Raw genomic sequence first — 12,592 nt, forward strand, 5'->3', positions numbered from 1 at the left:
AAACACACTGGCCAACAGACTAACCCATGCTGAATGAGCGCACACAAACACACAGTTTGGCTGTTGGATGAAGTGTTTATATGAAAATTAACTTGTTGTTTGCTCAGAATAAAAAATGTGAATAAATCGCTTGTTTAAAAACCATTCTGTATCGTGAATTGTTTTGTAAATTTAACAATAACTGACAGTAACATCATCGGGCTAAGATTTCAGGGAATGTAAAATAAAACATATTTGCTGGGATGAAAAAGACATAATTCATGTGTTGGAGAAGCTAGGCAAACCAAAAAATCAAAAATGATGCTTGTTTTCTTTTCGTATAGTGTATTGCATGTTTAAAAAAGAAATATTGCACACGTCTGTGTGTGCATGCTGCACCTCTAGGCAATTTAGGAAGTTGTATTAGGCTGTCAAAGACGAAATTACTGCTGTGCCTGACTGACTGGTAAATGCTCACTGCAACATGCCTGTGAGTTTCATCACTTAAAGAATAGGATAGAAGTCTTTTTCCGGTCCCCAGTTTTCAGGCACGAAATTGTAATGTGTAGGTCCGACTGATGCTTCCCAGGGATCCACGAATCTCTGGGTTGCACGGTGGGACTTCAGTGACACAGGCTTGATCAGTCCATCTGGTAGGTATTCCACAAGATTGGATCTAAAGAGTTTAAACATGGGGGAAATTCTTCGTTTCTTTTATAATATTTTTTGTGTGCATTTCTTGAACCAATCCCATGAAAATTATGTTTTTGGAGTGAAACTGCGAGGCATGTGATTGCCATGTACCTAAGTGGTTCCTGGAAAAGTCCAATACTCAAAGTTTCCACTAAAATAAGACAATCAGTATTATCCACTTTTCATGTCTTCACCTGGTTTTAATGTTTTTTCTGGTTAGTGTAGAATGTATTAGTATATTAGCACATAGTCATTTGTTTTAAAGTACTGATTTTCTAGTTATTCTCTGACCAAAATCAACCACGCAGGGACAGAAAATGCACAAAATGGCTAAGAATCACAAGAAAACTATTGCATAATTTAACAAAGAGTCAGCAAACTTAGGATAATTCTTTACATGCAGTATTTTTGTTTTTTTGTCATGAACACCGAATACACGAATGGTGGTTTACTGTGAAACATAGTAAGGTCATGAAATAAAACCCACTCCAATTCTTAAAAAAAAAAACCTGAACCCCCTCTCTGTTATCTAGATTTGCAGACGATTAGGGTCTGTAATGTGAGGACACTATAAGATCTTTATCTGCAGAAAACAGTGTGCAAAGAACAGGCGAGTACTGTCCATCCATTCGCTTAGCCTTCTCAGGGGGCGCTGGAGCCTATCCCAGCTGTCCTAGGGCGAGAGGCAAGGTACACCCTGGACAGGTTGCCAGTCTGTCGCAGAGCTAACACACACAGACAGACATTCACACCTATGGGCAATTTGCATTAATTAATTAACCTATCCCTACTAAGGGCATGTCTTTGGACGGTGGGAGGAAGCCAGAGTACCCGGAGGGAACCCACACAAACACGGGGAGAACATGCAAACTCCACACAGAAAGACCCCGGCCTGATGGCGGAATTGAACTCAGGACCTCCTTGATGTGCAGCAACAGTGCTAACCACCGTGCCACCGTGCTGTTATTCACTTACTTGTATTGCATACAGGGCCTTTCAGGTTCATGTGAGATAAGAGTGTGGTTGAAAGCAACACTTCCTTTTAAAGTATTTCACAAATGTGGATTATCAAGCTCACTAGACAAGGAGCAAGCATTTAATGAATTGAATCAGTCATCACTGAATTCTGAATTCATAGATGAGACATAAGTACCATGTATTACTCTCTTTATGCCCCCCCCCCCAAAACAAACAAACAACAACAAAAAACAAACAAACAAAAATTGAGCAGTTAGAAGTTTCAAAAATGTTTCTGAATTATGTTTAAATGCATTTTAAGCAAATATTGAAACAGAATGTGTAGTGTCACATTCAGTGTCACAAGTCCCCAAACGAAAAGTTATTAAAACATGTTAACATAGGACTAACAGGACATCACCTGGAGTGAGCACTCAACCCTTTTCTGGATCTAATTCTCCTCCCAGCTGCTTCACATTTGGCTGCAACCTGCCTCCGTGTGAGCTGAAGGTTTCTGCACATTTAAGCCAACAGAATCACATCATCTGCAAAAAGCAGATACGACATTCTGACAACACCTTCCATGTCTTGGCCGTACATTGAAATTCTGTCAATAAACAGAAATGGTGTCAAATGGCAGCCAGTGTTGTGCAGTCCCACATCCACAGAGAAAAACTCTGACTCATGACTGGTAATGTGACCCAAGCTCTCACCAGAGTTATACATGGAACAGATAACCAGAATATATAAAATCATTCCTGGTACCCCATACTCTTTACAGAACATCCAGGGGGATGCAGCTGAATCCCTTCCCCAAGTCTACCACATGTAGACTGAGCAAACTCCCACGCACCTTTGAATATCCTTCAGAGGACAAAGAGCTGGTCCAGTATTCCACGACAAGAACAAAAACCACATCTTTCCTCCTTCCTCCTTCCAAGCAAAGCTAAGAAGGGTGATCCCCCAAAGGTTGGAACACATGTACCAGCCCCCTTTCGTAATGAGAAGAACGTCTGCAAGAACCACCACCCCAATCTGCTAGTTCAGTGTGACGGCTCCTGACGTCCACCAAATGTCAACAACTCCACAATATTTACAGCCTTGAGAAACTCAGGGTGAATCTCATCCACCCTGGAAACCCTGCCATTAAGGAGTTGTTTAACTACGTCAGTGACCTCAGCCACAGGGATGTGGGAAGTTGTCCTCTTTGTCCTCAGTCTCAGCTTCCACTGCAGGTGTGTCAGTTGAATTGAGGAGATCTTCGAAGTACTCCACGACCTGGCTATTGAGGTATTGAAGACATGTGACCGTGGCAATATCTTATCCGCCACTTTGTGACAACCATGGTGACGATATGGGACCAAGTGAATAAGTCCCCAGCTACACAGGCCTAAAGACTGGTGGTTGTCAAATATGATGGACAACACTTGAGCAATGTCTGGATGATGCCATGTGTAGTCAGCAGCACAGTATACAATGTACACGGGAAGCCTCTTTGTCCTCTGAATGAAAGTCCAGCTCCATGGTCTCACTGAACTCCTTCCACACCCAGGTTTTTCTTCAGCCACTCCCATGAATGTACTCTGCTTGGCTTGCTGGTACTTGTCAGCTCCCTCCCAAGTCTCCGCTGCCGCCTAAGCTAACCAAGTTTCATAGGATTCATTCTTCAGCTTGACTGCCCCCTTTTCTTTCTGGGGTCACGTGCAATGCAAACAAGCACCTTATAGCCATTACTCTGCACAAATTGCATTCAAATTAAGATTATAAAAGTAGTTTTAACTTTTCATGTTATCCTTTTGGTCACAATTGTACGCAAGAATAAACCACGTTTTGTTTTTGGCTGTTGTTTTACATGTTTTTCTATTAAATTATTTTAAACGAAATAGGTACTGATTATTTTAAATGTTTACACATGAGCATTTTCCTTCTCTTATGAGATTATGTGGCTTTGTCTACTCATATACAGCACACTTGAGGCCTCTAGTTCGTTCCGAGGTTCTCGTCTTTTGTTTATTTCTTCAGACATGCTGCAGAGGAGACTTGAGCTCCTTGGGTTAGCTGCAGGCCAGCCACGATATTATGTAATATAGCCTAACAGATCACTCTCACGTCACTGGATTCCCCAACGGTGCATTTGAGATGCCTACGCTGTACAGTACACCTCTAACTGCACAGCGAACACAATGTCCTTTAACTTGCCACACATTTGGCATCGGTCACGTTTTTCAGCTGCTGGCGCCACTGTCCAATCAGAGGCAGGAGAAGTCTAGGTGGGCGGGCACTGTAGCTAAGAGAACGTGACGTGGCTGACACTCCAGACAAGGGCACGCCTTTAACTACCAAATATGGCACAGTGGCTCTAACGAATATACCGTCCTTTGCATTTCGACGTATTTGAACAATGGCTGCTATATGAGGTGACCAGAAACTCATCCACCATCGGTTACCAGCTTTTGACTTTGAACCTCAAAGGGGATAATTAAACCTATCTGCTATAGGCGGCTGCCACCGTGCTCCGCATGTGACCGAGCAGACAGGGCAGGGAGGGGCGGTCTGTCTCGTGTACGGTACCGTGGACCAGCGAGTTCTAGTCAACGTATCTGGGCAGCAGCACCAGCGACCCCACCGAAGAGAAGTTGTTGAATTGCAGCTATAGCCTCTACCCGGATATACGGTCGTATACGTCGGCTTTAAGGACTACGACGTTTAAGCAGCATCAAGGACGAAGTAGGTGTATTCGAAGTTTTAAACCTTTTGCGGTTTTTGTGTGTGTATACTGTCACTATTAGTAGTACTAGTGCGAGTTGACGCTCTGACGTTAGCTTGGCTATCAACCTTTGGTTAGCGTAAACAATGGTTAGCTAGTTGGTTAGCTTAACGTAGCTAATCCTGACTGTAATAATGAGGTCGTCTATTTTGCGTTTCACAAGTGTTCTTTGTCTTATTGTAAGTTACTTTAAACGGTAGTTATTTATCCCAAAGAACTACCCTTCATCGCATGCACTGTAAGAATAGCTTTATTTAGTGACTGTATTTATCTATATAGATTGGGTACAGCTGAATATTTTGACATTTATATTTTATGCAGGCGAAGTTTTCTTGTATTTCCATTTAGTTACGTTAATCACACACGTTTTGGGTGAAATATAAATAAAGGATGACCCAATGGCTAATATTGTGGGTTTGTGTTCTTATAAATTCAGCTGGAATTGTTTAATGAGGTCAAATGAATCTAAAGCACCCACACCAAGAAGAGGGAGTTGTTTATTACAGTCTTAAAAAACTTTATGTCTATGTAACTGGTCGCGTCAGCTAAAAAAAATGACCAACAGTGTCTTTTTCTGACTTTACAACTTTATGTCCTGCCATTGCTATGTAAAGAGGGCCTACTTAGTGTTGTCTCAGCTTTCGCCTTTGATGTGCTGATGTAGTTTTGTGAAAGCTTCCGGAGAGCTGGACCTTGTCAGTGCTGCGGGAAGAGCGATGACCACAAAGCGGAAGGCAGAGAATCACACCAGGGCAGGAAACCTTCCTGTCATCATGAAGCCTGGACGCTCCCAAGCTGATTCAGAGAGAGACTCTGGCTTTTCAGGTTTAGTTACACTCCTTCATATCAAAATATTGAAGTGTTTCTGAAGAGGACATTTAATTTGAATTGAACCCCAATTAACCCCTTTCATCTGATCTATAGATGCGAGCTCAGAGCACATGAGCACGATGGACACCACAGATTCTGAGGATTCACCACACCCTGTTGTACAGCAGGGACCACGGACCACTGGCTCAGGGACCCACCCTTCTGGACTTGCAGTGGTGGGTGGGCTCTCTCCCATGATCATCATGAACAATGTCCTGCTCAAGCAGGTAATTTGGGGAAAGGCTTAATTCTAAAACCACAATATTCCAACGAGAAAAAAAAACCCAAACAAAAAACCCCCAAAATAAATAATCTCTTGAATTCCATTCACAGTATCAAACCAAGAACTACGTTGTCTTAATTATGCCTCATCAGTAGGTTAATTTTTTTCTTATGGCATCTGAAGAATTTCATTAGGAATAGTGGTGTTGCTCTTAATTGTGTTTCGGTGATACCAACATGGTGTTTCGATAAAGTACAGCTTTCAAGGATTTGTCTTCATAAAATGTAACTGTGTGCATCTCAAGCTTTTTTTTTTTTTGCCTTGTTTTTCCAGTTTATTTTAGCAGAAATAATAAATTCTGGTGCACTGATTGGGTCACACTTGTTTTTCTCCTAAGGAATGAGCCACATGTCAGGGCCTGACATTAAAGTCAGAAATTGGTGGGCCAGGCCATCTATATTGACAAGGAAGTTGATTTAGTGATATTTGTGTGCAAAAGATTTATTTCAGTGCCCCCAGAGATGGCAAGTAACTGGATGTGTGAAAATGTGTGACAGAGAATATGGGGGAGCTACTGAGAAAAGCGAAACGAAAACTTTATTTGCTAACTGTAATTCTGTGGTTTCTAAAACCATTTTCACACATGTTCTGTAGCTTTGAGCTTTTCTAGACATTAGCAGATGGGGGCACATGTGAGAACACAAAGTCAGAAGTGGTCAGGTCAAACATTAAATGATTGGTAACCTAGTAGAGCACTGTGTGATGCTTGATTGCGCACAGGTATTTGCATGGTGTAACCTCAGCGAGTGGGTGTCATGTGTATTAGCTCCGGCGCCTACACCTATAACACTGTATCATTGTATTTCCTGTAATGAGAGCACATCTGAAATGGACTTGGGTCTGTATGTGTTGTATGAGAAAGGGTAACTTAGGATGATGTTTTGACCTGATTCTTCCAACATTGTCCCAAGGTTGTGTGTGAAAACTGCTTAAACCCACTGAAGACTGGAGATTCTGCTAGTGATGGCAAGTGGAGAATGACAGCTGTCTCATAAATATGTCCTTTTTGGGTTAAAGTGTGGTATGTAGACTTGTACTGTGTGGATACTCTTCAGAAAGAAATGAGATGATCACACAAGAACTGGTTGCTATGTGAGCACCCAGGAGCTCCTTAAGGAACTGTATGAGCTGTGATGCTGACCTGATTTTCAGAGCTTTCAATATTCCTCTTGTTGTTTGCAGCCTGGAGAGAATCCTCCTGCTCTGAAGCCCTGGGGGTTTAGTCCAACTGTGGAGGTGGTTCAGCAGCCTCAGGTGGTCTTTATCCAGCCTGTGGTTTCTCGTCAAGCTTCCTCAGGCACCAAAGAGGCCAACTCTAAACACAGACGCCCTAAGAAGTATTTTCCAATCCTAAAATCCTACCCAAAGATTGCCCCACATCCCGGGGACAGCTCTAGCTCCTCAGGAAGAGGAACTGCCCCCTCAACTTACTCCTCCTCTTCTTCTTCAGGGTCAGAGAAATGTAGTACTTTGACCTCCATCACTCGGGAACACTGTCAGCGAGAGAAGCCACAGAGAAGTTTATGTAATAGTGCTGGTAACTCTGGCCCAACCACTCCTGGTCTTCCTGCAACCCCCACCACAATGTCTCCTTTGCTCCAGAGCAGATCATGTCTCTCAACAGGAGAAACCAACACCACTCCTGTGAGGGAGAGGCCTTCATCGGCTGTCAGCCAGGCAGACTGTACGACTTTGCTGTCTTTCAGTCATGCTACTGGATCCAAAAACTTTACACTCCCTGTTTCCCCAGCGGTCGTCTCACTGAGTGAAGGTAACGACAGTGACGGTGATGCTGACACAAGAAGGAAGCGCTTCTGCAACACTTACAACATCCTGAGCAAATCTGGCCTGCTAGACATCACACTCCGTACCAAGGAGCTCCTCAAGCAGAACCAGCGCACGCAGAACGACATAGACCGGCTGAAAAAACAAACAGACCTCTTTCTTCAGGCTCTGCGGAGCGGAGACACCAGCATCTGTGTTAAACTGCAGGCCACTCTTTTGGAAGAAGACAGAGAATGAGAAAGAGCGATCTGTTCAGTCCAGTTTAAAAGCAGATTAGACCTGAACTAGGCCTTCATAGTACCGGTAATCCTATAGACTTGAGATGGGAAGGAAGACAAGGATTGGTGGTTGGTTGCATACAGAGACAGATGGACCGAAAGTAATGCGTGCCCCACAATACACACCCACCCCCCGGACTCTCAGATAGGCAGCATGCTGTGGCCTACATTTAGGCTGCCGGCTGCCTTAGGGCCCTGACACACCAAGCTAACCTAAAAAAAAAAGTTGGTGTTGACTTTTTATTGTCTCTCATTTAAGAGTCGCACTCATTGTAACATTATAGGAGGCGCCAGCTGGCCACCAACGTGCACATGTGTTGTGCACCTGTATGAGGGGAAATATTTATTGAAAGAAGCAGTCGGTGTGCTAAGATTATAAATTGAAAATACAAAAATACCCTTATAAATTTTTCGGTGGACATTGTACACTTTGCTGTAGACTGTTGCTGTCAGCCTGTAGTGTATGGGGTTTTTTTTAAAAAACCTTTTTTTTTTTTAAAAAAAGGTGAAAAACGCAATGTATGGGTCAACAGCCTGTCCGCGAAGGACACGCTGCAAAAATGACAGCTTTGGACAGCCACATACTTCAAGTGCTGACTGCTGGACTACTATTGGCTTGTTGTGTTGGGGACCAAATAAGGCAGACGCAGCTCAATGTTCTTCCTCACTGAGCCGGACTAGATCTCTTCCACTGAAGCTGTGTCCGTGCTGGTGACAATTTTAGCAATCAAAACTCAGAAGCTCTAAGAATTTCTTCTCTCAGTGGAGTTGTAGTACAACAAAGCTTAATTTAAATCCTGACACTGGTCTTTTAAATCTGGATACAACATGAGAAGGTGTTTGAAAAGAGAATCTATGTATAAATCAGTCTGATCATATGTCTTGTTGCACAAATTACTTGCATCATTCATGGTAGTTGTCTTTTGCGTTGCTTGACAAGCAGGAAGTTGACAGTGAAATTCAAGTCCAATTGAGTTCATGCAGCAGTTACAGTTGCAACAAAAACTCTGACGGTTTCTTAAGTCACACTGAATGTGTTCAGGGCTTCTTCGCCTGTCAGCGTAGTCAGACTTACATGTGCCTACACAGTGTCTTTTGTTGAAGCTCAATTTGGAAAATGTGAGTTGAAAGTTATGGTGTGGCCAGTTGACAGTTAAACTTTGTCTTTCCCATCATGTTGATGGCAGATGTTCCTGTGTGAACTGTCTTCATGGCCATTTAAATGCTTCCCTGACATCCCTTTGTAAATGTTTTTGTTTTTGGCTTTTTCCACTTGTAGTTAAGGCCTGTTTGAGTGTAAACAACACATGGCTGTAATATTAATATTTCAATATTGACTGCCTTCAAGAGCAGAGTTTTTCCTGTATGTTTACATGTGTTTATAGAGCTACTTTTTTTCCAACTTTTTATTGTAATTTTTTTTAGTCCACTAATAAAAACCCATCTTTTAGAACTCTTGATGAAGACCAGTCGTTGTGCATAAATGGCCTTTCAAAATCCAGATATTTTTAATGTACAGTTAAGTTTAAGTTTCTCTTTTGTAATCATGGCCTTAAAATCCAAACCCAGTGTATGTCAGATAACTTTGCATTTGCACTAAGAAATGTAAAAGTAGCTCGGAAGCAATTTCTGGACAGAAATTAATGGCAGCTATGGTACTGTAGCTTTTTTTTTTTTTTTTTTTTTTACATGAAGTGTATTACAACACATAAGCACACTACTAATCTATACATATGACTTATGTAGTATAACAATAAATAACATTTTCATCTTTTCTATTACTGATAGTTTCTGCAGTGTTAAGTGTTTTTGTACATTGTGCATGTGATTGTGTAATATTTGATGTGACGGTTCTGTTCCTACAGTGCTTACATTGACTTAAAATGGTCTCTTAGTGCAGAGGGATACTTTTATATACCTTCTGTTTAAACTTGCCATCTAAGCATGAATACGGTTTATTTAAAATGTTACCATAAAACGTGGAGGTGTCTGTCACACAAACAAAAACTCAGAGGTTTGGTTTCTTTCTTGAATGAATTGTTGGTACTCTGCAAAACAAAAAAAACATGACGTCTGTATTGTTGCGCATTTGTCATGTATTTGCTTATTTGGAGTGCTCTCAGCCTACATCTTTTGTTTTATCAGTAGGCGAACATGTAAACACTTCTGTCCTCAACTCTCAACATCGCAGATATTTTGACTCTGGGGGAAGTGCCAGCTGCAGATTACAAGTTTCTAAAGTGAACACAGTAAATTCTTTGATTTGCTTCCTTCTTAAGCTACTCCCAAACCAAATTTATAATGTGAGTTTAGGGAGTAGCGCTATCTGACATCCAGCCTTTTAGGTTGCACTCAAGACTTTGAGGTCATCCAACTTACTCCACCCACTTTCTTACTGCAGTGCACCAATTTCACTGTCAGCAACACAGATACAGATGCATCTGCATCAACAATCTTGGAAGGATTTAGTGGCTTAGCGTCTCTCCTACTGAGAGTGCTGTGGTTATTGTGGCTGGATAAATGACTGCTTGACCCTCAGAAATCATATTTTCCATATAAGCTGCAACAAAGTTCAGATGAGTTTTGAAACTCTTCAGCTCATGGCCTTGTAAAACAATCTGTAAAAGTCGACTTTGTAATACATAACACAGCTTCCCACCCCACCCCCTCTGATCCTTCTGCGATTGTTTGTGACCTTATCGTCCAGCATGCAACAGTTTGGAGTATTTTCCTGACCTTTGAGTCTGCTCTTTCAGATCCTTTGTACTCGAGACAGCTGTATTGAGAATAAGTTGTTTCAAAGTCGCTTTGGCTCTAAATGAAATTCCTGACTTGTAATCAGTTATTTACTCCCACTTTATCTCAAATAAGCTCCATGTGTCGCCTTGTTTGATGCATTTGGCTCATATAAGTTTCCACTGACTTTCTGCAATAACCACAGACGAGATGTCGAGGCAGTGTCACAGTGACATTCTAAACTTTTCTACAATAACAGGCTAAATATGATGACTGGATTATATGGTCTAAAATCAGTAGATGTTAACAGACCCACCATTCAGTTATGAATTCATTTTTTTAATAAATGGAAGAAAACTAAATTCTTCCACGCCATAGCCTATATATCTAACTTTTCATATGGCTTTGTAATGCTAGATGAGTAATTTGTCTACCCTATGTTCTTGGTGAAAGCCTTATTGAGATACTCGAGCAGCAGGATGGCCGCTACGATTTTGCTCTTTGTTTTTTTAACTCCCCTCAGCCAACAGCAAATACTATCATTTTACAACTGTCTCACTTTCTTCTGTACTTTCAGGTGCTGTCTTTGCAGAATTCCCTTTATTTTTCCTTGGACCAGGTTTCCACCTCACACTTTTACCCGAGTTTATGAAATTGTTTAAAACACTCTTGACCGATTTGTCCTCGGCTGTAAATGATTCTAGGATAAATTTTGAGTTTGTTTTCTTAACGGTTCACTGCACAGTTCAAAAACAAGAAAGAAAAAAATCTTAAAAATGTCGGGACGGCCTTCTTCTGAAGTCCTAGCTGTTTTGAGGCTGGTTCGCTGCCAGTGGAATAAATCACGTATGAAAAGGTCACTGAACTTTCGACTGAAAATAGCACAAAAACGCTCTGTGCTTTCTTTACATGTACTTGTTGCTACCTGCTCGTGCGTAATCGTTGCCATTATCATGTCGCTGTCCAGGTTTCTTTGTGTGGAAGAAGTTCCTTTTTGTGCAGATGTGCTTATGTAATGGACTATTTATGTTTCTGATGATACTAGTGTGTATGCCACATGCTGTGTTCCTGATCATGTTGTGTGACTGCAGTTTTTTTTCTTTGTTAAACGGTCAGCTTGTAGAGCAGTACAGTTTGATAACACTGGATTTTGAGTTGAGTACTGGCAGCTTTGGTTCCTCAGTGCATTTCAGTCTGCCTTGTCACTTTAAAGATGCTGGTTTCAGTTTCAGTAGTACACCAGCAACAACGATGGACAAAAATATATTTAAATATCAGCTCAAATATATATTTTTAGGATCATGCAGACTGAATGTGATGTGCCTAGCTCGCTGTCTTTTTTTTTTCCTTTATAAAATGTAAATAGAGGAAGTTGTTGAAGTCCTCATGACACTTTCCAAAGTGGGAAATTTTTGAGTTTTACGTCTTAAAACCTCTGAGGACATGAGACTTGTTATAAGTAACTTGTTATAAAACACTTCAGCTATATCATTCAAAGATCTTATAAACTAAGACTGAAAAGGTTTGATGTTACATGCTTTAGGGCTCTTTTTTTGTACATTTTAAGTTAGAGACTCATTGTTTGTGTAATAAATGTCTTTCCAAAGAAGCTGCTGTGGTTTCTTTCTTTTTTTTCCTTTCTACAATTAAACATGTCCATTTGAATGGTAGTGCTGCTTGGTTGACATTTAAAACAGCACTCAGAGGTCACATAGTGAGGAAAACATTGAATTGTATAATCTCAGCTGGAAACAAGATTAGAAACAATGAAACGTGTTGCGTTTCTTTCAGCACCACCTCTCTCATCACAAGAGCTGAGTGTGGAAAAAGGAAGTGGTTAAAAATAAATCTCTGCTTTCATGACATAAAAATAAGACACGAACAGAGGGTAGCTGTAGTTTCTTTAATTTTAGTTGGAACTCAGGCTTTACACCTACTTCTTTTAAAGGTGGCCTTTTTACTTGATATGTAATGAACATGAACACTGTTTTTAAATGTTAATAATCCAGTGCCAAACAAATGTGATCAGTATATCCCAGTAAAACAGTCACTTTTTTTCAAGCTTTAGATCCTGTAGACCCTGTTGCCATTAATACTTGCTCCACGGTAGTCTAAAACTAACTGTATGCTAATATCTTATTTATTTTTATGTAAAATGTACTGCATGTCACCACCAGGGAATCTTCGTCATTCAGCTGCAGTCTTCACGGGTCAACATTCTCCATCTCACCCTATCCCTAGCAT

General features: G+C 41.1%; 1 protein-coding gene across 2 annotated transcripts; it reads left to right on the forward strand.

Annotated features, from left to right (window-relative positions):
• The first annotated feature begins 3,971 nt into the window (after positions 1-3,971).
• Positions 3,972-11,957, forward strand: cipcb (CLOCK-interacting pacemaker b). Of its 2 annotated transcripts, none has more exons than XM_042219123.1 (4): positions 3,972-4,356; positions 5,072-5,221; positions 5,321-5,493; positions 6,732-11,957. In XM_042219123.1, the coding sequence occupies exons 2-4, from the start codon at positions 5,113-5,115 to the stop codon at positions 7,569-7,571; spliced, it is 1,122 nt and encodes a 373-aa protein (XP_042075057.1). In that variant the 5' UTR covers positions 3,972-4,356; positions 5,072-5,112; the 3' UTR covers positions 7,572-11,957. The 2 variants fall into 2 exon arrangements, with proteins under 2 accessions (XP_042075057.1, XP_005917727.1); XM_005917665.3 differs by having other exon boundaries at positions 3,974-4,356; positions 5,061-5,221.
• Positions 11,958-12,592: the final 635 nt, after the last annotated feature.

Source organism: Haplochromis burtoni, unplaced genomic scaffold (genome assembly GCF_018398535.1).
Source record: "Haplochromis burtoni strain Fernald_Lab_line unplaced genomic scaffold, NCSU_Asbu1 Contig_28, whole genome shotgun sequence".
In the NCBI taxonomy this organism is placed as follows: Eukaryota; Metazoa; Chordata; class Actinopteri; order Cichliformes; family Cichlidae; genus Haplochromis; species Haplochromis burtoni.